This window comes from Sander lucioperca, chromosome 22, assembly GCF_008315115.2.
Source record: "Sander lucioperca isolate FBNREF2018 chromosome 22, SLUC_FBN_1.2, whole genome shotgun sequence".
NCBI classification, from domain to species: domain Eukaryota; kingdom Metazoa; phylum Chordata; class Actinopteri; order Perciformes; family Percidae; genus Sander; species Sander lucioperca.
In genome coordinates, this window is record NC_050194.1 from 27,827,017 (window position 1) to 27,852,963 (window position 25,947).

Consider the following 25,947-nt stretch of genomic DNA (forward strand, 5'->3'; position numbering starts at 1 on the left):
CAAAAGCGCCAAATACATTGAAAAAAAACGTCAAAAGCCATTGAAAGCAGAAAAAAAAGCTTTGGAAAAAGCATCAAACAAGGTGATAACAATGTTTGAAACAGCTTCAAAAACGTGAAAAATCTTGAAAAACACATGGAAAAATGTGTCGAAAAACTTGAAAAAGTGTTGATTTTCAGTTTTGACCCGGGAGGACTACACAAGGGTTAAGAGATCATTTTACCATTACATACAATGTGTGTGGGTCCGTAGTGTTTAAAAGTAGAACGTTTGTCATAAACCTTTGGCACAGAGAGCTAAAAAAAAACAAGAACAAAAAACCCTGTTTTACTGTTCTGAAATGTCCAGTAGAAATGTTGAGTAAAATGGTAAAACGGTAAGACTTAGTGTGATATACTATGTAATGTCAGGGAATCCCTGGGGGAGCAGCCACAGTAAGAACCTGTGTGAGCTACAGAGAAATGGTGGGACTGTACACCTGATTCCATGGCAGTAGTGTGCCCTGCTCTGATCCCTCGTGTGGTCCAGTTTACTGCTGGAGTGGTCACGCCCTACGCCTCGTTGTCATAGCCCAGTATGGGAGCCAGCCATCGCTCCACCTCCTCCACACACATCTCTTTCCTCCGGGCATAGTTCTCCACCTGAAGACAAGAGCAGAGAAAACACAAGTTCAGCTGGATTCTGTGTCCCGCATTCTCCCTATAAAACAACTTTAAATTCTATAATCTTCCTACAACAAAGGGCTATATGTATTATTAATAAAGCGGGTTACTTTGATAACACAAATCCACTGTTTATAAATTCTAAAGGTATGAAATTAAAGGATTTGTTTTATTATAAAATAATGCAGATAATGTTCAGGACTAATTTTTCAATATATGAAAGTAAATATGATTTGGGAGGTATTTTTAGGTTTACTTTTCAAAAAACAAATGAAGAAATTAAATGGAGATGTATTTCTATTGCTGGGGTAAAATTCCGTGGTTCCTCTATGTTGATTTTGTCGTGGCGGCCCGCCAACAACTGAGAAATAGCCAGTAAAGTGATTCCGACTGGTCCTGGCTAACGCCACCACGCTAGCCCTGCTAACTGCTAACGTTACCCGAGGACCAGGCAAACGGGCCACAGCTGTTTACAACGTGTAGCCTGTTCAGAGGCCGTAGCCAACAACAGTGAGTTATTTTAAGTCAAGAGAGGGGGGCTGTAAATCAGGAAGAGAGGGCCGTGAGTTTGCAGTGTGTTTAGAGATTGTTGCTGTAATTCTAAGCCAATAAAGTGTGTTCAGTCGGGTGTAGAGGACAGCAAGGTAGTGGTATTTTTAGTGGTCCTCACTGTAATTCTAAGCAGAGAAAGTGTGTCTGTCAGTCAGGTAGAGAGGACAGCGAGGTAGTGGTGTTTGAGCGGTTGTTGCAGTATTTTAAAGCCAAGAAAGTGTGTCTGTCAGTTGGGTACAGAGCTCCACGTGAGCATGGGCTTCTATGACTGTCAATAGAGCCAGCATCTAACGTTAGCTACTCCGCTGTGCTGTGGAGTAATGTCTGGCTATGTGAGACAAGCGTCTAGCAACATTGTTGGATGCTGTGGTCTCAGCCTGGCAACCAACGTGAACTTTGAGTCTGGGGAGGAGGGGGCGGGGGAGATGACTCTCTCCAGTATTTAGAATTTGTACTGCAGTAACTATTTTAAACACTAGCTGTCTGTATTACATATTGCACTTTTTATAAAGACCCTCATATGATAATTTACAGTATTTTATTTTTAAAATGATATCATATGTTAAATGTCCCTATTTAAGGGGAACTCCACTGATTTACACCAGTGTGTTTACAGGCGTTTGGGGAGAACTGCTGCGTATGTGAAATAGGTAGTATAAAGCCTTTAGTGTCACCAGAAAAAAGCTTTATAAAGAAACCTTTCATCTTTATTTCCCGTTCAATGCAAACTCAGCAGTCCCTCCCTGTTGTCTTGATAAATTCAGTATAATGTACTTTTTTTCCACAGCATGAGTAAAACAGTAGTCATGTCACTGAACACAGAATGAAAACAGTATTTCTGTTAAAGAAGAGAAAGCTAAGCTGTTCTTCATCATTCCCTGCAAGATATTTAAAATGAAAAAAATGTCCTGTAGTGAGAATCACATGACACTGTACTGATGGAATTAGTGCTGTAGAAATGTACAATATTATGCTGAGCCACTATACAGATGTTTACCCAGCCTTTCTTATCAACTGGCCTATATTTATTTGTGCTAGCTAGGGCTATTATTTGTGACTCTGCCTTTATTTGAGAATTTTAAAGGTGCCCTGCCACACATATTTCATTACTTTGTGGTAATGTCTGAAGTTCTACCATGGACTCTATAACATTTTTTGTGGAAAAAATGCCTTGGTTTCAAGCCATTCTAGATTGGTATAGAAAGCCTGCAGGAAGACTCAGCTCGATTTGTGCCAGTTCTCATTAATATTCAATGAGCTAAACTGCTTGACTCTGATTGGCTAACAGCTAGCCAATGTTTTACCCAGCACAACTGGGCAAGCTCATGAATAGTAATGAGCTCAGGCAACACCACGTCAGACTGACCAGCTTTTGTAATTGGCCTGATTTCTCCGCTTATTTCTTTTCAGTGGCTAGAGCTGACAGAGGAGGTAGCAGTTCATTTTCACATTCACCACATAACACAAACACAAGACCTAACATATTTCAAAAAATGCAAGTAAAAACGGTTTTGTGTGGCAGGGCACCTTTAAGTTAAGATGATCCACTTCAAATAGTGTTGCTTGGTCAGTCCTGAATCTATACCTGGTCTTTTTATAACACTAGCAAAAACTTTTCTGTGTCATATTTTGATTACATATACAGCCTACTTACTCTATAAGGAGTAACAAACTTTCTATTGTACACAATTCATATGTAAGGTGAGGTTGTTATGCTCTTATGTCATATTATAATCACTGTATGTACAATATTTGAGTTCTTGTGAGTCCGGTCCAGAGATCTGTTATCCAGTTGTGAGTCCGGTCGCAAACCTGTGTTAATCTCACTTACTTAATGTCACAATAAACACTCACAAAACACCAACATCTAGAACACCCATTGTGATGGTATGGTGTTTGGGAGTTCCCCCACTAACGGGATATCTCATTTACAACAACATTTTCACTAGTTATTAATAGCAGTTAAAGATGTGGATGGTTAGCTGAACCTGCTCCTTGGTGATCTTTCCCACAGCGAAGTACGAGGCCTGAGGGTTGGAGAAGTAAAGTCCAGACACTGAGGCAGCAGGCGTCATGGCCAGGGACTCTGTCAGACAAATACCTACACACAGACAAAATACACGTATGTAGTCATTACATATGCATACAGTAAAGCTAAGAAAACATAATACCTACATGATAACGCGCGCGCGCGCGCGCACACACACACACACACACACACACACACACACACACACACACACACACACACACACACACACACACACACACACACACACACACACACACACAGTTTAATTTTCATAATTGTAAAATCTAAATAACCTTGATTTTTATTAGCCTCAGCAGTCTGAAACTTGTGTGACCCTTTTGTAGTCTCATAAGCTGCTTAGGGTAAAGCATAACATAAAGTAATTTGTACTTGTCATGTTATCTTTATTTTGAATATATATATAAATAAATATTCAGATCCTGTGAGGGCCTGATATTGTTCCTCCCATGGCTTAGGGGTTAGGATGCCAACAATGAACCACAACATCCCCGGTTCAAATCTGTCAGGGGACCTTTGTTCCATCTTTTAATGTCATATTTCACCACTGCCGCTAATATACAAACATATACATACATACTGTATATAGATGTATATTGTGGCAAACCAGGGGAAACAGCACAGCCAATTCAGATTGGGGTGGTGGTGGTGGTAATAGAGGGAGTGTATCATCCTGTTCAAGTGCTGCAGCCACTAGGAACATGGCACTGGTCACACCTGCAGCCCCTCAATTAATGACATAAAGGCATTAAGTGAGCCAGCTCAAGGCTGCGTGGAAAGGAATTGTAAAAAAAAAAAAAAGGACCAAGCAGGCTACAACGCTGTGGCTCTCAGTAGGAGCCTGGGAAGGAGACATCAACCGGTAAAAAGGACTGACCTCTCTCTCTGTTCAAACCCCACAGGACAGTATACAGTATATAGGTAGGGAATGTGTACAATGTATTAAATTCAGGCATGGTGCCAGAGATCTTATGTTTAGTGTATGTAAAAATTCAAGCCTATATCTCAGTGAATTGAAGCTATAATCCATGTATTCCAGCTTGGTAAACATCCCATCAATTTCCTGCTTAGAACACCTTGGGCCCTATTTTAACGGTCTAAGTGCATGGCGTGAAGCGCCTGGTGCAGGTGCGTTTAGGGTGTGTATGAATCCACTTTTGCTAGTTTAACGGTGGAAAAAAGTGTCGGTGCGCCGGGCGCATGGTTCTAAAGGGTTGTACTTAGTGTCTTCATTAATCAGAGGGGTGTTTTGGGCGTAACATGCAATCAACCAATCAGAGATCATCTCCCATTCACTTTAAAAGCCCGGTGCGTTTGGACCTTGGAGCATTGCTATTATGATGGAGGATTTTCACTGTAATATTTTTATTTTTTAATCTTTTGCATGTGTGTGTGCTGCTGCGCGTCCCTGTGTGTGTAACAAGCATAGTGTGCGCGCGCTGTGCATGAGCCTAGGAGGATTTTACTAATGCTCTGTTAAAACAACAATGAAATGCTGCGTTATTGACTTTAGACCAGGTTTTTCTTGGTCAATGGAACAATCAAGGCGCTGCCTCAAGATAGCAATACACCAAGAATGCACCTGAACACACCTCCCTGTAAGACCAGCACGCCCAGAATGCACCTGAACACACCTCCCTGTAAGACCAGCACGCCCATGGGCGCACAAATGCAGGTGCATTTGCTATTTAAACGACGTGGGCGCTGGACCGGAAACTGACAACTGTGTCGGTCTTAAACTAGCAAAGACATTTGCATCGGGCTGGCGCTGCGCCGGGTGCGAGATAGGGCCCCTATAAAGTTTCAGAATGCCCAGAACAAGAACAAGTACTGCCTGTGGCCATTGAGAAGCTTCATTTACTTCATTAACTTGCTTGCTTTTATGTGTATCCGTGTTTGATAGCTTGGATAGATTATTTATGTATTAATGTATTCCATTCCATTTTTACTTGTCTCAGTACAGCACTTAACATGTATTTCTTTACTGTGCTGTTTCTAATGTTTTTAGCTGTTTTTTAGCTTCTGGTTCAGTGTGGCAGGTGTACCTTGTTTTCATTTGTGGTGTGGACTTTTTCTGCATTTGTTTCTGTTGTCAATATCTTATGTTTGTATCTTGATGTGATTTGATGCCTGTTGCATACCAAATTTCCTTCGGGATAATAAAGTTGAAGTTGAAGCAGCAGCAACCTCTTGTTCTGGGTAGAGATCATCGTGGGTTTTGTCTCCCAAGGTGTATACAGGCTGCCCTATTTGTCAAAGTTTGTCGAGGCAATGTGCAACCTAAAAGGAACACCTGCAAACACTACTCAGGGTTGCAATAGGCCCTGACTACTTCCACGCAAGGTAAGTATAAGCGCAGCTGGATGAAATAAGAGAAAAATTCAAATAAACCAGCCATGCTTTTGATATAAGGTCAGGGGTAGGGGAGTATTCTGATCACCTGCTGCATGTATATGTGGACTTACAGTAACCAGGTTACTACAGTGCATGTAAATATGTTCTCATCTTTTGCATCTCATGTTAAAGAACAACACAAGAGCATTGGGAGCCTTTCCGCTGCAGTTATGACTGTCATGAAATGGTTGGCGCTCTCACCAGTCTTCTCCTGGATCCCAGCAAGGCTCCACATGGTGGTCTTCTCTGTGTGGTCAGGCTGGCTGGGGTAGCCAGCTGCAGGCCTGATGCCCTGGTATCGGATTCTGTGGAGGTCCGAGGCCTGCAGAGCCTCGTCAGTGCTATAGCCCCACAGCTCCTTACGCACGCGAACATGGAGCTCCTCAGCAAAGGCCTGAAGGACGGACAGTAGGGTTGTAGCAGAAACCAAAGAAACACCATGACAGCAACAGCTAACTTGTCATTCAGCACCAGTGACCCCTTAACCCATGAAATATCAGCAGTAATTGAGCCCTGGTGTGTTAGGAAGTAGGGGTGTCATGATTTCAATTTAAATCAAAGATTGGTCAAAATGAATCTGCGAGTCATTTTTTTTCCTCTGTTCTCCCACGCCTACTAGCGCACGACCCAAGAAACACAAAAAAATCAACACAGCGTACCTGCTTACCGGCTGGTAGCATGTAGCAAAAAGACACTGGCTTCACAGCAGCTTGGTTTTTCCAGACACCAATATAATGGAGAAACATCAGAACTGGAAAATCCTCCTGCTTCCCTGAATGTTACCGTGTGGCAATATTTTGCCTTCCCCGTGAGGAGTTATGTAAAAAAAACAATGAACAGCAAAGCCTGTGGGCTCTGACGGGACTTCATGGTGCGTTCATTTGCATCTTAGTAAAATAATGGGGCTTTCAATTGCACTTTGTTAATTTTGAAAAACTAACTATTGTTGTAAAGAACCCTTCTGTCATCTAGTGGCTCTCAGGCCTCCTGCACACTGCCTGCGTGGGGTGAGCGTGGTGTTTCTGTTGCGTGTCAGCTGCGTGGCGTTTTCTACGTCTTTGCACAGCAGAAATGTGTCTGACGCAGAGCTGCTGCTGCTAGCCTTGTCTGTACACATGGATGTTTCTCATTGATAAAATACACTCAAGCAGTAGTATACTTCATGTTAAACATAAATATATACTGATTTGATTACAGCAAAGACAACGTCAGCGGTATTGACGGCAAAATAGGCTACAGAATATTTCATTCTGTAATGACAGGTGTAATATTTTAAAATCGATAATTATTATTATTTTTTTAAATTACATTTATATCTGCATTTATGTCAAAACCTAGAGACTTCCAAACATCTAAATGTCATTTATTAAATGTATTTGTGTCAAAATGACATATAAACATCTTTTCGTATTCTATGTTGCCTGGAAACGCTTCCAACACGCTTGCGTGTCGCGTGAAAAATAGGCGTCGGTCCTATTTCTAGCATGCACGCGTTTTTTGGCATGGCTCGAGACGTGTGTGTCACACAGGCAGTGTGCAAGCTCTAACCTGTTACCATGGGAGCCGAAATAAAAATGGACATGCCACGCAGTTGACACGCTAACGCCTCGCAGGCAGTGTGCAGGAGGCCTTATTGTGGCATTGCCATCACTGCTGAAAAGAAAATGTTTAAATTGAAAATCGAATAGAAGATTTGGAGAATCGTGACACCCCTACTAGGATGTGGTCCCTACTGTACCTCAGCCAGTCGGTCAGCCAGGGCTTTGACCATGATGCTGCTGTAGTCGTCTCCCTGATCCTGGAACTGCTGACTCAGCTCCTCAGCTCCAAACACCCCCACAGCAAACACACCGATGTAGTCTGGCACGCCACTGTCTACAGGGGCAACAAAGTCAGACACACACAGGTAGGGCTCTGAACTGGAGCTGTCCTTCTCCGCCTGCAACACACACACACACACACACACACACACACACACACACACACACACACACACACACACACACACACACACACACACACACACACACACACACACCTGTTAGTTACTCTTTGGACATGTATTACCATCCATTTCTGGCCTCTTCATGAAGGTCACATTCAGAATCTGAATAAGAACATGACAAAATAAAATCCAAAGTACTACATCTAGGCACCACACATCCCCATGGTAAAGCAGCATAATGCTTTGTTTATGCTACATGTGTCCACTCCTCAGTCTTTTCGACTGTAAAACAACAAGATGTGTTTGCAGTAGGCCAAGAGTAGTGTACAATTATATATGAAATGTAACATAATAGTTAAAACCCATTTTAAGTTAGTTTCTGTTAAGTATCCTTTTGGAAATTCCCTTTGTGTTGTGGCAACTGTCAGAAAAATACAACCACAAGAAAAGACATTACAGATAAAGACAAGACATTTAACAGCCCAGTGCTCCACAACAACATCACCAACAATCAAGGCTGCTGCTGTGAGGTGGGTGTGTGTACCTGTGTCTGACAGACACTAGGATTTAAAGCAATGAAATGACATATACTACAACTGTTTATACAACTCACCTGTTGTCGTAAGCCATGAAATGTAGCGATGGGCTTGGTGTCCCTGTTTACTGTGACATCATCTTTGTACACACTGATGTCATCGCCATCACTCTGTGCAGGCCAGAACCCCACCAGGCCCCGCCCCTTAAGACTACCACTGTCAATCATCTGGTTGAGCAGCTGCTGGGCCTCATCAAAGACTCGCCGGGCCTCTGAACCTACAGGAAGCAAACATTCAACCATTTCTACGGTCAGTCATTTCACTGATTCACTACTGCCAATATGTTCGTGTTCTTGAAGTTGGACACTTATATTATTTTTAGCTTTCATGATGTCACTGAACATTTTACTGCACTAATCACCAGCAATTGTACAATAGTCACTTGCATAGAACCTGTGCATTCACAATATATACAAACTTTTTCAAAAATGACACTGTATTGTATCAGTATTGCTTAGTTAACATCTAGTAACATGTTACAGTAACGTCTTTTGTATAAAGTTAATCCTAAATAAAGAATTTTTATCGTTATTTTTTTGACATGACATGAATATATTTCAATATGAGCCAAATAAATATTCTTATTTTTAATCCCTCTGGGGTCTTAGCCATTTTTCCAATATTGGCTCCTGGGCTATCAGGATATGCATGCTGCAGGGATGTCACATGAATGTATAAATTGATATAACTATAAAGACAGAAGAAAAATCTAAACGGAAATTGAATCTCACAGAAATGTATTGAAATCACAGAGAACAATAATGAAAAAGACCTTTGGCTTTTGAAAATTGTTCTCCCAAGTCCCATTTTTACTAAGAAAAGTCTATAAGCTTTGATCTTCTCTCATTTTTTATCTTCAATGCATTTCCTGTCTGCTATGAGACATCAGGAGGCCAAATCACACTCATTTACACATCCAGAGCTGCCTGAATGACCTGCAGCTCTGCCTGCAATACACACGCACGCATATGTGCACCATAGACTGTATAAAACAGATGTGCACACATGCTCCTTAGTTCCACGCTTAGTCTATGTAGCAGCGAAGTCTTTTAGTGTGCTAATGTTTATAATAGCAGGCATAGATCTGACAGAATATGAGGATGTTCATCAGCAGTGGCGCTTGGTCAAATCCACACAGACATCACTGCGCCGTGCATTTGTAGATTGATCTCGGACACATTCAGGAAGACAGCCTCTGATTGGTCGAAACGCCCCACCCCACTGCATTCTAGGAGTCAAGATGGCCAGGGCTAACAGTAAAACGATAACTTTTCATATAGAAAGATAAATAAATAACCATTCAGTTTTGGATATATGGTTCTGGACTTATTGTACAAAACCTTGGAAAAGACAGTGCCATTCCAGGCTGGATAACAACGCTTCTGGAAGGCCTACGATCTCACAGAAGCTCTCACTTGAAACAATCAGAACAACTAACTTGAAGCAATGCGGAGATATCCAACATTACATAACTTGATTTATAGATTCATAATTATGGTTTTATTGTAGAAAGGCACTGTAGTTTTAGGCTGGATTACAAAGCTTCTGGAAGGCCTACGATTGCACGGAAGACCTCGTTAAGATAAAAAAACAATAAAATGCATAGGCAACATTCGATCACGTAGCAGGATAGAAGTTTGTGGTATGATTTATGATGAACCCTGACAGAGGTGGAGCTCGTACCAACAGTCTTGTCGTTGAAGATCTTGGGGTAGCCTCTGTTGGGGTATTTTCCTCTCAGCTGCCAAACATCGAAGAAAGGCTTCCAGTCGATGTAGTCCAGCAGACTGTTCAGGTCGTAGCACTCGAACACGCGGGTGCCCAGGAACTGAGGACACACTGGAACACATTTGGTTTTTAAGGTCCATACAGAAAATGAAGAACATTTTCCACAGCGTCCCAAAGTATTACATACAGTATGTCCTCTGTATCTGCTTGTTACAACATGTCGATGTTGAAGCTATATGATAATTGCATCAGTGTACCTGTCATAGAGTTTTGCTTTTAAGGGTAACTAACACTTTTTTCAACCTGGACCCTATTTCCCTATGTTTTTGTGTCTAAGTGACTGATGGGAACAACAATCTTTGACACTGGTCCAGTATTAAGCGAGATCGCTGCAGTCGGCAGTGGAGAAACAAGCTACAATGTAAGTTAATAGGGCAATTATCCAGCTTGTATTTACCTTCACAAAAGTGCTCGTTTTGCCGCTGACAGGCTCAGATTAATATTCTAAGTGTCTGACAACATTATGGAAAGGATCCCTTCAGCAATAGACCTTTAAAACCTCTTTGAGACCCACCAGACTCCATTTAAAAAAGTAATACTTTTGGTGTGTATAGAGCCAACATATTTTACATGTAAATCGGTAAACTGTGTTTATTTCAACCAAAACTAGAGTTGTGATGGTTGGAAAAGTGGAAAGACGACCCAAAACGGCTTTTCATAGTTTTATTTTGTTTTTGTCGATTTTGAATGAAGTGTATTTTACGATGCTAAAATTACTGTTTATTTACATGGAGTCTGGTGGCTTTAGCGAACGCAAATTTTGCGGATGTTTTTATGTTTAAAAAAAGGATCTTACTCTTTAACAGAAAGGTTGACATCCTTAGAAATCCTTTCCATAATGTTGTCACTTGACACTTAGAATATTAATCTGAGCCTGTCAGCGGCAAAACGAGCACTTTTGTGGACGTAAATACAAGCTGGACAATTGCCCTATTAACTAACATTGTAGCTTGTTTCGCTGCTGCTGACTGCAGTGAGTTTGCTTAATACTGGACCAATGTCAAAGATTGTTGTTCCCATCAGTCACTTAGACACACATACATAGGGAAATAGGGTTGAAAAAAAGGTAGTTACCCTTTAAGAACTCTGGAATTCATTGATCTGTGTGAACTTTACCTGGTCTGGGCAGAGAGAGCCAGTCTATATGTAGAGCTTTCCCTCTGGCCTGGGAAAGAGACAGATACCGGCGATCCTGAGACAACAGAGGGGGATGGAGCATGAAGGGCAAGGCAATTTTATAAATATTACACATTTCTATTCTGGTCTTGCACAATTAATAATTTATTTTTGGCAAGGGGTTCATGCAGTTTTGCAAACAGTACTACATGTGGACATGCCATTTAAATTAGACACCCTGTATTTGGGTGCCCTGCCATTAGAGAATGTGTCCTCTCATGTTGGATATCTATTTCAAATTCTTTTTTTCGAAGCCATCACTTAGAAAGTGGCTGAATCCAGCAATACCAACAATTGATTGGATTGACATTATTTATGATATCTTTATGACGGAACGAATTACTTTTTTGGAAAGTTGGATTGAATATATCACACCTGTACGACCATCATTTGTTTGAAATCAATTGAGGTCTTTATTTATTTATTTTACTCTGTTTTGTAAGTAATTTGAGTATCTTGAAGGCACACCCCAATATTCTGGTTCTTCTAAGTTTGGTTTGTCATTTAGTAGTTCATTTTCTATATTAAATCTTTTTTATTTTTTTATTTAAGATTTAAGGACTTTATTGGTCATCATATGTTTCTGTAATATTTGTTGTATTTCAGTTTTACTACCCTTTGCTACAACTGTATTTTTCAGAAGGCTTGAAAGATCAGGCTTGTAAGCCCAATAAGGATAACTTTGTATTTTCTGACTTTTCTTTAACTCAATAAAAAGAGAATTAAAAAAATTACACAATTCAATAAACATACACTCAATGTCATGAGTGTATGTTTGATCACAGCATTTATAGCTATTGCTATTTTCCAATGCCCATCCCTACAAGGGCTTTTAAACAGTCATAAAAAAAAAAAACATTAAACATTGCCACATTAAAATACTATAAGCACATAAACATACAAGACACATCCATCTTTTTCCCACTATTTTCAATGCACGATTATAGAGTCTCTCTAATGGTTTAGTCTCATATGGACTTGCCTGTGACCATGAAGTAGCACAATAACTGAGGTGTGAAAAGATCATTGTGTGCATAATATTTTGGCAACGTCAAAGGTTAGACTGTCCTCTTCTCTTCTCTGCTTCTCTTCATAGTCGTCAGATTCATCTACCAACCCTTATAGAGCTGGTTTAGGTTTGTCTTGGACCAGCTCTTAACTATGCTGTTATAGTTTTAGACTGCCGGGGGACTTCCTTTGACATACTGAGCTCCTCTCTTCTCTCTCATTCCATCTGCGTGCATCCATGTCCCAGAAATGCTTGTTACTAACTTGTTAGCTCCGGAGAGCTTATGTTTTCTCGCCTTGCAGTTTTTCTTGGATTAGGGTGGCACCCTAATCATGGTGGCAGCTGTGGACCTGCTCGACACCCTGCTATGCCCTGAACTACTACAACTACTATTTCTAGTCACTGATCCATTATCTTTATTGTGACTATTATTGCCACTGTTCATCACACCCCCAACCGCCACCGTCAGATACCGCCCACCAAGAGTCTGGGTCTGTCCCAGGTTTCTCCCTAAAAGGAAGTTCTTCCTCGCCACCGTCGCCCTAAATGCTTGCTCTTGGGGGAATTACTAGAATTGTTGGGTCTTTATAAATTATAGTGTGGTCTAAACCTACTCTATCTGTAAAGTGTCTTGAGATAACTCTCGTTATGACTTGATACTAAATATAAATAAAATTGAATTGTCCCTAATCAGTCTAAATAAATATGAGTTGGCTTTTATGGTTCTGTCTAATTGTTTCACCTGTTTGTCAAATTCAAAGATAAAAGTTCAAGACGCAAGGATGCAACACTGATCTCAAGGACGGTTGGCTATGCTAACCCTACCTTTTTGGATGTTTCTATAAGCCATTTTTTTATGTGATTAATAATTTTTATTATTTTATTTTTTAACAACATACAAAACATACAACTCTCAACAACCCCCGATATTCCTATAGATCCAGCTATTCTTACCTTCAGGGAGTCATAAATAGTTATTATGTTTATTTAGCAATAAACCTTTCATTGGCACTTTAACTTGTCTGGACTCCCCTCTTTGTCACATGCTGTGAGCCGGTTTGTGACATCGCGTGACATAGTTTTAATATTCCTGCAGATTCTGTCCCAGCCGTTCTTACCTTCAGGGAGTCGTAGTGCTCCTGCCTGATCTCCTCATACTCCTCTTTCAGGTCCTCAAAGTACTCCTCCCTCAGTTCCTCGTCCAGGAGCTGTGAGCACTGACAGATAGGAAAACAAGCAGGAGAAAACACATTCAGGTCTGGACTAATCCAACTGGAGGGACTCTCAAACATCTTTCAAATCTGTGGCCACGTCAATTCATTTCAACCCTCTGACTCTGAATAAGATGTTATTGCCCACCCAAAGAAGGTTCTATTTTCACTTCCCTCTGTTTGTTAGCTGAGTTTCTAAAAAAACAACTGATTTTGATGAAATGTGGTGCATTGTTAGACTGTGGGAAAGGAACAAGGTTTTGTGTGTTTTTCTTTACAATGGAGTTTTTGACATTTTCTCATGAACTGCTGACTTGCTTTATGAAGGAAATCTGTCACTGTGCCATGATTGTCTACCTATTTGTATTTTGATGCTTATCCCAATCCATGTGTAGATCTTTGTTGGCATTATCTTTAAAAAAAATAAATAGGCATTGCATGTCATCATCCATGTCCCAGATCTGTTCCTCTATGCATTAAAGCAAACTCAAAGCAGTAAGGTTAGTTTAGAAGAGAAAAATCTGTTTAAATTAAATCAATTTGCAAAAAAAAACCGTTTTACTTTGTCTTAATGGGATATTTGTGTAGACTGTTTCTAAATACATTTCTTTCCATATCAGATTAATTATATGGGGTTTTCAATAGGCTAGAGCAGCGATTCCCAACCCCCGGTCCCCGGGCCGGTGGACCTGTAGTACCGGGCCCTGAAATATTCCCAGAATAATGGTCTTTTTTGAGTTGTCTTTTTTCCTATTATAATTGTGTTTTTTTAAATGCTTTAAATGCTATAACAATCATGTGATTTCATCCAAAACATAAACAATAAGTAGCCTAGATCAAAATGTGTTTCTTTGGGCGGCAGCTTTGGGATTGATTTGGTTTAACCTTTTTTACGTGGTTTTTTAAAGCAGTGATTGCTTTTAAACTCACAGGAGGATTTTAACCTGCTACAGCGCATTTTAATGAAGGATTATTTTTAACAAGCCAGCCAGCCATGGACACCTAAGGGGCGAGACATCTGAAATAATTGTGTGTGCACCCTGAAGAATTCAAACTGACTACCTAATCGGTTAAGGTTAGTCAACGGTCGCAGCGCTGCCTGGAAGGGGACGTAGGGGGCTTAAAACACCATCGAGCATTGCTTTGCGGCTCATTGGTTCTGGACGTATGTATCTGACAGGACCGTAGAGCGCAGTGCACGTGAAAGTGGCAGGTGCAGCAGGGGGGTGTGGGTGGTGGCGTGACCACTAGCACAATTGTGGTTTAGTGTATATCATTTTTGAAAATAAATAAAAACAACATCGATTTACACATTACACAACTATTTAGCAACAGTTGAAAATAGGGGCAAGGTTGCGCGACTTTGCCTACATTGAACGCGTAACGTATGCGGACCGTTAGCGGAGCGTATGTGTATGAATGTATGTTTTAACTGGCTACACCTGCTGCGCACACACAGCGTGGGATTGTGGGAGTCACAGGCGAGAAGGAGAGCTTTTGCTTTGGGATAGTTGTTGTTTCTTCAGGTTTTTTTAAGCTGGCACAGCACTGTGAAAACATCAATATACTGATTTGGGGTGGGCGGGGGGTCGTTTTAGGGGGGCTGGCCGCCCCCCCAAAACAATGATAGGGGAAACACTTGTGGTTCTGGAGAGATTTGACAGGTGAAATGGGCTGGTATTTTCATACAATTTGCCATTACTGCCACCTGCTGGTGAGTGAGTGAGTGCTGTGTGAGTTGCTTTTGAAATGGACCTAATTGTATGGGAGAAAAGGGAAACATTAACTGGTCTGAAAGTTTAAATAGATGTATCTTGCCTCATCACAATTGTATTCAGAATCCGCCAAATAACTACAATTGTAAGTTCTTGGTTGCTGCTTATTGTTATTGAACGAATAAGAAAATGTAAAAAAAAAAAATTGCTTGTATGAACAAATGCAGTCTGAACCCAATGTTGATCTGCAATAAACATATTTTCAAAAAAAAAAAAAAAAAAAAATAGATGTATTTTCATACACTAGCTTTTGTTGCTACCTAGTTCATAACATGCAAACAAAACCCCTGTAAATTAAGCGTTGTGTAAGGGCCCTGACACACCAACCAGACGGCCGACCGTCGGCAGTAAAGCCAGTCGGACTGATCAGTCGGGTCCCGAGGTCCAAAAAATGCCTCAGAACACACTGAGGCGACGCCGACTTGAGCGTACGCTCTGCGCTGCTCTGTATTGTTTCCATTAACAGTCTGATTATTTCCCAGAAAATGAAAACCGGCAGCTGATTGGACGAACGCGTCACGTGGTTCTTTTTTCTCCGGAAATTCACAGCCAGACTGTCATGGCGGCTCGTTCAGAATACGATCTCATGTAATAGTTCACCGAAACGTGTTTCTGAATACATTTTAAGCGAGAAATAGGCCGTGCAGTTGCTGAATCTGTCTTCATTTCAGATTGACAAAGGTCAGTTTAAAAGATTTTCGTCAGATTTTGAGCGGCTCATCTGCTCCCCATTTCTGGGCGAGTCCCGACTGCCCTGTTCCCGACTGACGGGTGTCGGCCCAAATGAATGTCGACGGCTCCTCGGACGGCCGTCGGCACGGGACACACAGAACAGACTTGAGGCACTGACCTCGCCAGACGGCCCGACGCCCGATTATCGGGCTGGTGTGTCTTCTCTCTAAAGCCGTAACAGCCTATGTTTAAAAACGATGCATCTTAAAATTGATGTATTCAAATTCACATCTGGTCCCTGGAATTTTTTTAATGAATATACTGGTCCCTGGCACAAAATGGTTTCGGAACCCCTGGGCTAGAGGGTAGGAGTGAAAAAGAGATGTCTTACCACCACAACACTCCTGGAGGCGTCCAGAACATGGATGGCAGGACAACTGTAGCGTGGGGCGATCTTCACTGCTGTATGTGTCCTGTTAAACATAAAGCACACAAATTACCCAAGAGAGCATTGCACAATATCAACATGTTATGTATCCATTATATGTATAGTACAGCTCTTCTGATTAGGAGAGTGATGAGACACGAGATTGGGTTCATGAGAATGAGACGAGACAAGATTTTAACACTATTTTAAAGAAAACTTCCATTAAGAAATATGACTGGAAAAATAGTCTTTACTCAGAGAACCAAGGTTAACCGTAACCAAGCGTTTCATTGCAGCAGTAAACAGGAAGTAGGCTGCTCTTGAATTGATTTATGACCGTTATAGGACAAAGTGAGAACATTTGTCTTTGTTTAATATCATTAAAAGTAAAGTTAGGTTTTGCTTTTTGCTTCCGACTCCTTTCAGTGAAGAGAGCGATCTGCGAGAGTCAGCGCCACAGTGAACTGTGTATGTGTCGGGCACGGGTGAGAGCGAGAGCGAGAGCGAGAGCGAGAGCGAGAGAGTGCAGCCGTACCCTCTAACACTGGGTTTTACAGGCAGCTTTTTAAAATTGCAACTCCGCTACCGCTCTGCAAAAGTGAACTCAGAGTCAACTTCGGCGAACTGATCTTCTATGCTGATTTAGAGGTCCAAGCCAGACTCATCTTCAAAGCCAGATGTACTATAAGACCAACCAGGAGGTCAGACTTTGTCTACCGGCTGCTGCTCTGCGCTTGTGACCGATTTCGCGAGACAATTTTTACCTCAACGAGAAGTCTCGTCACATTTTAATCTCTCGAGATTGGGGACGAGATCTCATCACACCTCTACATCTGACCCAAAGCATCATTAAAGCACCACTTAGTATCCTCTGTGGGCCTTTGGAGGGTGTAGAAAGCTATGTCTCATGCTCATGAGCTGCTTCTTTCCACATGAAAGTGAGGAGCTTTATCAGTAGGACGTAACAAACGAGGGATTCACGCTACCTTCTACCATAAAGCCCCCCCTCTCCACACAGGTGCAGGTGTTAAAGCAAGAAACCATTTGTGGAATGCTGCCCTGGAGGAAATTTGTGCTCTGTGTTGAATTAAAGCGTAACTCTCACCAAAATGCAACCTAGGGTCTTTTTATGAATGTACTCGAGTTGTTTAAAAGCATAATTAGGACGGAAGCGCCACTTTTAAGATTGACCGTATTTTTGTTTTGGGTCAAATGGCCTTTTGAATGGGAGTGCTAGGGGCACTACTATGATAGCACCAAAATCACTATTTTTAAAACACTAAGAAGGCTCGACACAACACGAGACTTTGCTCCATCACCAGGGGCTCTACACCTTAACCAAAGCATTGACAACATTGTTTGTGTACACAGACACTTTTTGACTGGCAAGATGATGGCGAGCGGAAAAACCAACTGCTGAAGTGAGTTGTTCAAAACCTTTTTTAGCAAACTCTGTGACTACAACAAGAGTTACGCTTTAAGTATTATATAAATGTAAAACCTTTAAGCCCTGCAGGTGGCCTGACCAACCAGTAGGAGTAGGTAGTGCATCTCCATCTGTATACACTGCCACTGGTAACTGATGTAATGTTCAGCCATGCCAGAATGACTGTTGCCTCTGCCCAACTTAACCTCTGATGCCAACAGAACTGAATCATTCTGCTGCAATGAATGTCAGCGTGGGCACTTTTTGCTGGATGCTGTAGTCGACGACGCCTGTATGTGCGTTTTACTCCTCATTTGGGCAGAGGTGCGCTGTAGAACTTTTTAGGAACCCTAAAGCTGCAGACACACAGACCAGACGGCCGACACTCGGCAGAAAAGGCAGTTGGACTGATCAGTCTCCCCGAGTTTGTCAAAAAAGTGCCTCAGAACACACCAAAGAGACGAGACGTAATACGTCTCCATAACAGCAGGCGGCGCTAATCTGTATTGTCACCCAAAAATGAAAACCGACAGCTGATTGGACGAACGCATCACGTGGGTCTGGTTTCTCCGGAAATTCAAAGCCAGACTGTCATGGCGGCTTGTTCATAATACGATCTCATATTGTACTAAAATAGTTCACTGAAACGTGTTTCTGAAAACATTTTAAGCAAGAAATAGGCCGTGCAGTTGCTGAATCTGTCTTCATTTCAGATCAACAACGGTCAGTTTAAAAGATTTTTGTCAGATTTTGAGAGACTCTAGTCACGCTCATTCTGCTCCCCGATTCCTGGTTAGCTCTCCACCAATCAGATGGTCATTTGAGTCCGACGGCCGGCAGTGCCCGCCCCGCCGATTATACATGTAAAATCGGCCAAAATGAAGGACGAGGGCCCCTCGGACGGACGACGGCACGGAACACACCGAACAGACTTGAGTCACTGACCTCGCCAGACTGTCCAACGGCCGATTATTGGCTCGGTGTGTCAGCGCCTTAAGATAAACTAGAAAAGACAACCAAGACCAGCAGGGCAGTTTTTGTCACTGTATTTTGCTAATTTAATGGCCTGCCTCCAAAAAGACGGAGTGAAAGCCAGCAGACCGACACATGGGAAAACATTGTGTGGAGCCAGCATATTTCAAAAATCTTACTGTGAATAAACGATTTATTTCTACCAATCCAGAGTTGGTGATTGTTGTGGAACAGTAGAAAGACTTGACTAAGACAGATTTGGTAAGTTTTATTTTGTTTCCGTCCAGTTTGAATAACATTTTTGATGAGTTAGGCCTAATTCACACAGCCTGCGTCGGCTGTCTGACGGTCCGGCAAATACGCAGGTCTTTCCATTCATTTTGAATGGGGGTAGTGCGTTTGGGCTGCGGCGGGAGTTGCCGCAGGGGGGACACGCAAAAAAACGCAACGGGCCTTGTGTCTGTTAAGAGGCACAAAGGCACTCTTTAGAACATGCCCCCACAACTGGCATTTTAGCTAACTGAGAGCTCTGGCCATTAGCTGCAGCAACTCCAGTTTGCTAGCACTGATTGGTTGTTTTTTTTTTTCCTATCGACAGTACTCAGTGACATCTAGTGATCAAGATTCAGGTAAAAATCGTCCAGAGTTCTCCTTTAAGCCAAGAGAGGGAGGCTGTAAATCGGGAGGGCCGTGAGTTTGCAGTGTGTTTGGTGATTGTTGCCGTAATTCTAAAGCCAATAAAGTGTGTTCAGTCGGGTGGAGAGGACAGCAAGGTAGGGTTATTTTTAGCGGTTCTCACCGTAATTCTAAGCCTAGGTAGTGTGTCTGTCCGTCAGGTGGAGAGGACGGTGAGGTTGTGGTGGTTTTAGCGGTTCCTTCCATAATTCTAAGCCTAGGAAGTGTGCCTGTCAGTTGGGTACAGAGCTCCGCATGAGCACGGGCTTCTATGACTGTCAATAGAGCCAGCATCTAACGTTAGCTACTGCGCTGTGCTGTGGAGTAATGTCTGGCTATGTGAGACAAGCGTCTAGCAACATTGTTGGATGCTGTGGTCTCAGCCTGGCAACCAACGTGAACTTTGAGTCTGGGGAGGAGGGGGCGGGGGACAAGACGCTCTCCAGTATTTTGAATTTGTACTGCAGTAACTATTTTAAACACTAGTTGTCAGCATTACATATTGCACCTTTAAGTTTGATTCGCTGAGAGCACCGGTTACCCATCATACACAAATGTGTCTTGACCAGTGAGGTGCTGTATATTTCTGCATTTTCTCAGATTTGTATGTGTGTGTTTATGTTACTTTGATGTGGTGGCTCCTCCAATCAGCAGTGGTGTTGTCATTCCCAGTCTCTCCATCTCTTTGGCCACATAGATCATCTCATCCAGAGAGGGAGTGATGAGACCAGACAAACCAATAATATCTGCAGGAACAAAGCAAACCAACATTTCTCAGATTAAAAGTTTTTTCATAAAGCAAACTTAAAAAGATAAAGAGAAAAAAACATGTCTGTGGTCTTCTGACATCTGATCTAATCAGCTTGAACACACCGTGGCAATCATCATAAGTCATAAAATCAGTTTTCTTTTTTTTTTTAGGAATATTTAGCGCCTATTAGGCGGACAGTTTGAAAAATGGCTGCCATGGCCCTTAGGGTCTACATTTGCAGCGCCCCTATATCTTTTCACAAACCTTCATCTGTGCTAAATTAGATTAGATAGACTTTTTTGATCGCAGATTGGGAAATTTCAGTGCTACAGCAGCAAAATATCAGACACACAGCACACATACAGCATATAGAAGAAATAATAAATAGGATAGAGTAGGGGCATTGAAATTAATCACTGCATCGATGCATCGCGATGCGGACCTGGACGATTCTGCATCGATGCAGTGACAGACCATAATCGATTATTGCCTACTGATGTTACTTGTTGATTTTCCACTCGCTGCTCTTTTCGTGTCTGTTGTCTGCTGTGTTCAGACTCCGCTACATTCAGGAAGTCTCTGTTTTAAGAGCAGATACAATAAAAAGGGCAGTTCATATATATCTGACTACTTGAATTTGTTGATGAAAACCATGTGTAGCAATATATAATGATATCGAGGAGGCGATGCATCGCGAAGCATCAGGATATCCAATCGATTCAAATCACTGACAGGAACGTCGTAATCGAATCGTGAGACCAGTGAAGATTCACACCCTTAGGATAGAATACAAGGACAAATATTCAAAAAATAAAGATAAAAAGAAATAAATACAAAGGAAAGAATGTACAAACGTATACAAGTTGGAAATAAAAATTTACAACTACTTAAATAAATGTCCCCACACATTGTATGTTGTTCCAGACAGGCACTGGTTGGTGGAATCTGCCTTACGTAGTTTTTTCTCTCAAAAAGTTTCTTTCAGGAAATGTTCGGTGCATGCACTACTTCTGTCATAGAGCAAGATCACAAACCTGTCAATGCTGTGTATTGCATTTTGAAGTATTTCATTTGGTGACATGGTCAATGTCAACAAGGCCTCTGTGAACTGTGGCTTGTGTCAGGTTGTGTCACACCCAGTGGGAGCATTGAACATTGCCTTATCAAACCCAAGGCCCTTTGAAATATCATGTGCTGCATGGTACCTGAAATGTTTGCGTGTTCCAAATGTAAGGCAAAGTTCAGTATCTTCTGTAAAACGTTGCACCACAGAAACAGTTAGCATAACAACATCTTAATCAACAGTACAAATCAATGTTTTCTGATGGCTGTGAAACATGGAGTGACATCATACTATCAGCCTCCTCACGGCTGCATGAAGACAGAGAGGACACATTCTGGACTGGTGGCTTGCATATGACTGTATTACCATCTTTGGTAGGAAAATAGTACCTTTACTATAAAAGGTACAGTAGGTAAGCCTTATAAAACTAACTTTCTGTCATATTTGCTGAAACTGACCCTATGTTCCAGTAGAACTACATGAAGCAGGTCATTAAAAAAAGATCTGGCTCCTCTGGCACCACCTACAGGCTGTAGTGTGATTTGCAAAAATCCATCGTTCCCTGTTCAGATGCACCAATCAGGGCCAGGGGGGGGTGTCTAACTATGTGTCAATCACTGCTCAGGCACACACATTTCGTAGCGTCCTCCCCTCCCTCGCGCACAAGCTGCAAATAGGTTTCCTCCCCTTCCCCCCACGCTCTATCGTGCACAGCTCTCCCTTGTGGGCGGAGGGGCTTAGGAGACCGTTTTGACGTCATAAAGGGAAGATTCCAGATTGGCCCATCTGGTTTACACATATCACTATTTCTAGCCACTGGGGACCTTAGGAAGGCTGGGGGAACTTATATTAATGTTAAAAAACCCATGCCATGGAATTTTCATGCCATGGGACCTTTAAAGGTGAGGGGAAATGATGCCCTTAAGTGTACAGTATGGATTTGTGTTGAGCAGAATAGCCAGGTCTGCAGGACTTCCTTTAAACCACATGCAGTAGCAGATCACTGGTCAAAATATATTTATTAAATCAAATATTTTCCAGGCTTGGCTAATTTACATTCTAAAAAATATGTTCCGTCAGCATCTCACACAATATGCAATCTGAGCTGTACACAGTACCTGCTTTCTGTTTGACAGCCTCTCTGAGGATCTGATCACAGGGAACCATCACACCCATGTCGATCACTCTGAAAGACACAAAACATCCTAAATCCAATGGTAAGCACTCACGTTTTCCTCTTTTCATTTCTCTGTTCTTTCTTTTTGTGGATAATAATTGTAGATAGTTTTTCGGTATATTGGCAGAATGTAAGATTAATGTTAAAAAGTGTGGGGGAATAGTACACCAGGACACTGCTAATGCTACTATGGGGTTTTTCCACTGGCACTTTTGGCGGCACAATGTTGCAGATGCTGCCACTTTCCTGACTGTGTAAGTTTGCTGATTCACATACTAAAAGTGGAACGAAAGAGCCGAAATAATGATATAACAGCGTAATAAAGAATAATGCGTAGATTCTTATTTGTGCATTTGTATAATATTGTATGTGTTTTGGAGATGGCATCACAGGGTTAAGGTTATACAAGCATTATTACACAAGGAAACCAGGCGACACAATTATTGGAAAATATGGCTTAGGCCCCTGAGGGTTAACTGCTATTTACCCATAGTCATTGACACACTGTGAATATAGCCGGAATGTGTGGAAGAAAAATAAACTAATGCTCAGTGGGAATCAAAAATGGAACTGTAAACCAGTTTTACCTGAAGTTGTTGCAACCCAGCACCACACCTACGATGTTCTTGCCAATATCATGGACATCTCCCTTCACTGTAGCCAGAAGGATGGTGGCCCGAAAGGGATTCTGCAAACCAAAAGAGAATACATCAGAGGAATTAAAGGACCAGAGAACAGAATAGAATCTGTTAATTTTCTCTCTCTCTCTCTCTCTCTCTCTCTCTCTCTCTCTCTCTCTCTCTATACTTTAGCTATGTTCTCTTCTCTTTGTTTCTCTTTCTTCCTCCATATGATTTTAGGCACAGTCACTACTTCAGCTCACTTTATAAAGGATCTTAAGGATTGGGGCAAATCCAGGAATTTTGTGACCGATCGTATGGAAGGCAAGACACCAATTCACGTTTCTTTGGTTTGTTTGTACCAAGTCTGTCCCCATTGCACCCCAATAAACAAAACCTGCAGAAAATAACAGCCGCCAGCAAGTTTCAGTCATGACAAGACAGAGACGTCAGAATAGTCAGGTCTGCAGGTCTTACTTTAAACCAGATACAGTAGCAGCTTACTGGTCAAAATATATTTATTAAATCAAATATTTTCCAGGCTTGGCTAATTTACATTCTAAAGATTATGTTCTGTCAGCATCTCACACAATATGCAATCTGAGCTGTACACAGTACCTGCTTTCAGAGGCTGAAAGTTTGCATTTGAATCTTAGAATTTTGTTTATACTGGAAATGGAGACGCCTCTCTATAGATATGATACGAAGTCTAATAGAAGACTATACTTTATTATAGGAAACTGTTAAAAGAAAAGCTGTGATGCAGGTTATATTTTCTTAATGCAGCTGTCAAGCTCATCAAAATTGCTTTAATCATATGTGATGAAATGTGATTATTTTTTTTTTTTTTAAATCAAATAAAAAGAAATATTGGATTGACTCGTTATCGGTATATCGACAGATACCCAATGAAAGGACTTTGATCGAGGGCAGCAAACAACATGATCTGGACCTCCCTTTAGCTTTAACTTTGAAACGGTCAGCATTTTAGACACATGTCCATCCTCATTTCTTTAGTGCTAGTTTTTATGTTTCTGTTATTACATTGTATAGGTATGTACACATTTGGACCTTTAGGTAATATGTAACCCTCGGTAGGAATTCACTTAAGTCACTTACACTCCTGTCAGCCGATTGAGAACAAATTCCCATTTGCAACGACGACTTGTCACATTCACACAGTTACACATTCATACCTGGAACCTTGCCACCACAGCCCAGCCCTGCCCCAGTTTCCTCTATGTTGATTTTGTAGTGGTGGCCCGCCATGGCAAAATTTCTGCCACCACGGTATCAGAAATAGGACAAATGCATAATGTAGTCGTGGTTGCCTTTTAAATTATCCTGTCGACTATTAAACCAACAGCTCCACCAAAAACATCACCGCGGTAACATTCAACTTGTCAGTTCTGTCAGGTCATCGTCCTGATATCAAACATCTGGAAACATTAAAACGGTAAGTGAGCCAGTGTAATATAATATAAATTGGAAATAGTGTATAGATGTAGTCATTTGGGTTTTGGTTTCCCTATGAAGCATTTCTTGTAAAATTCATTTTGTAGACCTGTTGTAGATGTTAAGTGCCCTATAGTTCCTCAAAAATACAGTTCAATCACAACTGAAAATATGCCTCATTGTGTGCGTATAGAGGTGAATAAATATATTTGTTTGTGTTGCAGCGAAGTGTCAGATCCATTTCATATGTAAAACATTTGGCGGGTTGTTGGACAGACCTGCCCCCACTGCTAAAAAACTCCTAAAGGAAACACTGCCTTTACTTTGGATATGTAATGTAAACAAAATCAACAGGTCATGTAAGTTATTTGGGACTTCCTTGTATTTAAGGCTACAAACATTCATTTAATGGAGCTACGCTACGTTGAACTAGTATTGTGACATCACATGCAGGTCTCCAGTGAAAAGAATTCCTATCTTTTTGGGAATACAAAATCAGAGAACTAAATGCACCCATATTTAGTTGAGACTGACCACTTCTTCAGTTGACCCGGACAATGCCATCATCTCCTCCCTCTCCTTCTCCATGAAAGGAATCAGATGGCCCACCGCTTTCTTCATAACACGAGCCGACTTGATCACCTACAAACACACAAGGTCTTGAAGTTTTATTACCGTATACAAAAGCTGAAATACATTAGTGAGCATAGAAATGTTGAATACAATATAAACAGACAGAGATACACAAAAAGAAATATATATTTGTTTGGAATCAATGTCACCCCTGAACTTTGCTACACGTTACTGCTGATTAACATAATATTGATTATATGTTATATAGATTTCAGCTTAATGTTACACAATGACTAGTCTCGCATTGCCAGATCTATCTCCACAGTGCTGAGGAGGAAAGTCTGGCAACAGGAGCAAACACTCCTGGATAGGTGGAAAAACAGTCAGGGGTTGTTTGCGTGGAGACAGGCTCGGACATACACACCGCTGTGGACTTGTCAGTCTCGCAAGCGGTTTCAGGAAAGTGGCTGCATGTGTCCGACAATGCACAGAACATTAACTGGTACAAGCCTACAGCTGTCCGCGGACACAGAGTGTGGAAAATGTGTCAGAGCCTCCCAGACGGTGAACTGAGACTCCGTTACCTGCTTGTCGGTCAACAGTTGATGATCGGTTAACATTTCATTTCATTGTTCTATCTTTTGGAAGGCTGGCTGCCAAAAATCGCCACTTAGTAGCTAATTAATTAGCCTGAGGTAAACGATAGCTATCAGTAAACAAAAGTGATGTGGTGGCTGGCGTCTGGTGTGTGTGCCAGTGTTTGTGTGTGTGCGTGTCGGCCCGCCCCCCGCCCCCCAGCGAAGCTCTGACATGCAGACAGCAGAGCAACAGAAGAAAGTAGCTGCACCTTCACCAAAATGATAGAGACGATAAAGATAGATATATCTATATATGTAGTCCCCTTAATTAAAGGCTCTTTCAGTCCTTTAATGTCTGAGCTATTAGAAAACATTTACTGTTTATGCATGACAAAACGCT

The 25,947-nt window shown here is 41.6% G+C and overlaps 1 protein-coding gene across 1 annotated transcript in view; it reads right to left on the reverse strand.

The window, feature by feature from the left end:
• Positions 1–25,947, reverse strand: part of mtr (5-methyltetrahydrofolate-homocysteine methyltransferase) — a 49,574-nt gene continuing 23,627 nt past the window's right edge. The window contains exons 21-33 of the mRNA XM_031323857.2: positions 24,931–25,038; positions 22,909–23,009; positions 22,263–22,330; positions 19,956–20,076; positions 16,222–16,303; positions 13,291–13,389; positions 11,104–11,179; positions 9,883–10,038; positions 8,217–8,416; positions 7,397–7,597; positions 5,860–6,052; positions 3,203–3,315; positions 1–641 (exon numbers count right to left, since the gene is read on the reverse strand). Of these exons, the coding sequence (XP_031179717.1) occupies positions 552–641; positions 3,203–3,315; positions 5,860–6,052; positions 7,397–7,597; positions 8,217–8,416; positions 9,883–10,038; positions 11,104–11,179; positions 13,291–13,389; positions 16,222–16,303; positions 19,956–20,076; positions 22,263–22,330; positions 22,909–23,009; positions 24,931–25,038 (1,608 nt within the window). The 3' untranslated portion in view covers positions 1–551. The remainder of the gene's footprint in view (positions 642–3,202; positions 3,316–5,859; positions 6,053–7,396; positions 7,598–8,216; positions 8,417–9,882; positions 10,039–11,103; positions 11,180–13,290; positions 13,390–16,221; positions 16,304–19,955; positions 20,077–22,262; positions 22,331–22,908; positions 23,010–24,930; positions 25,039–25,947) is intronic.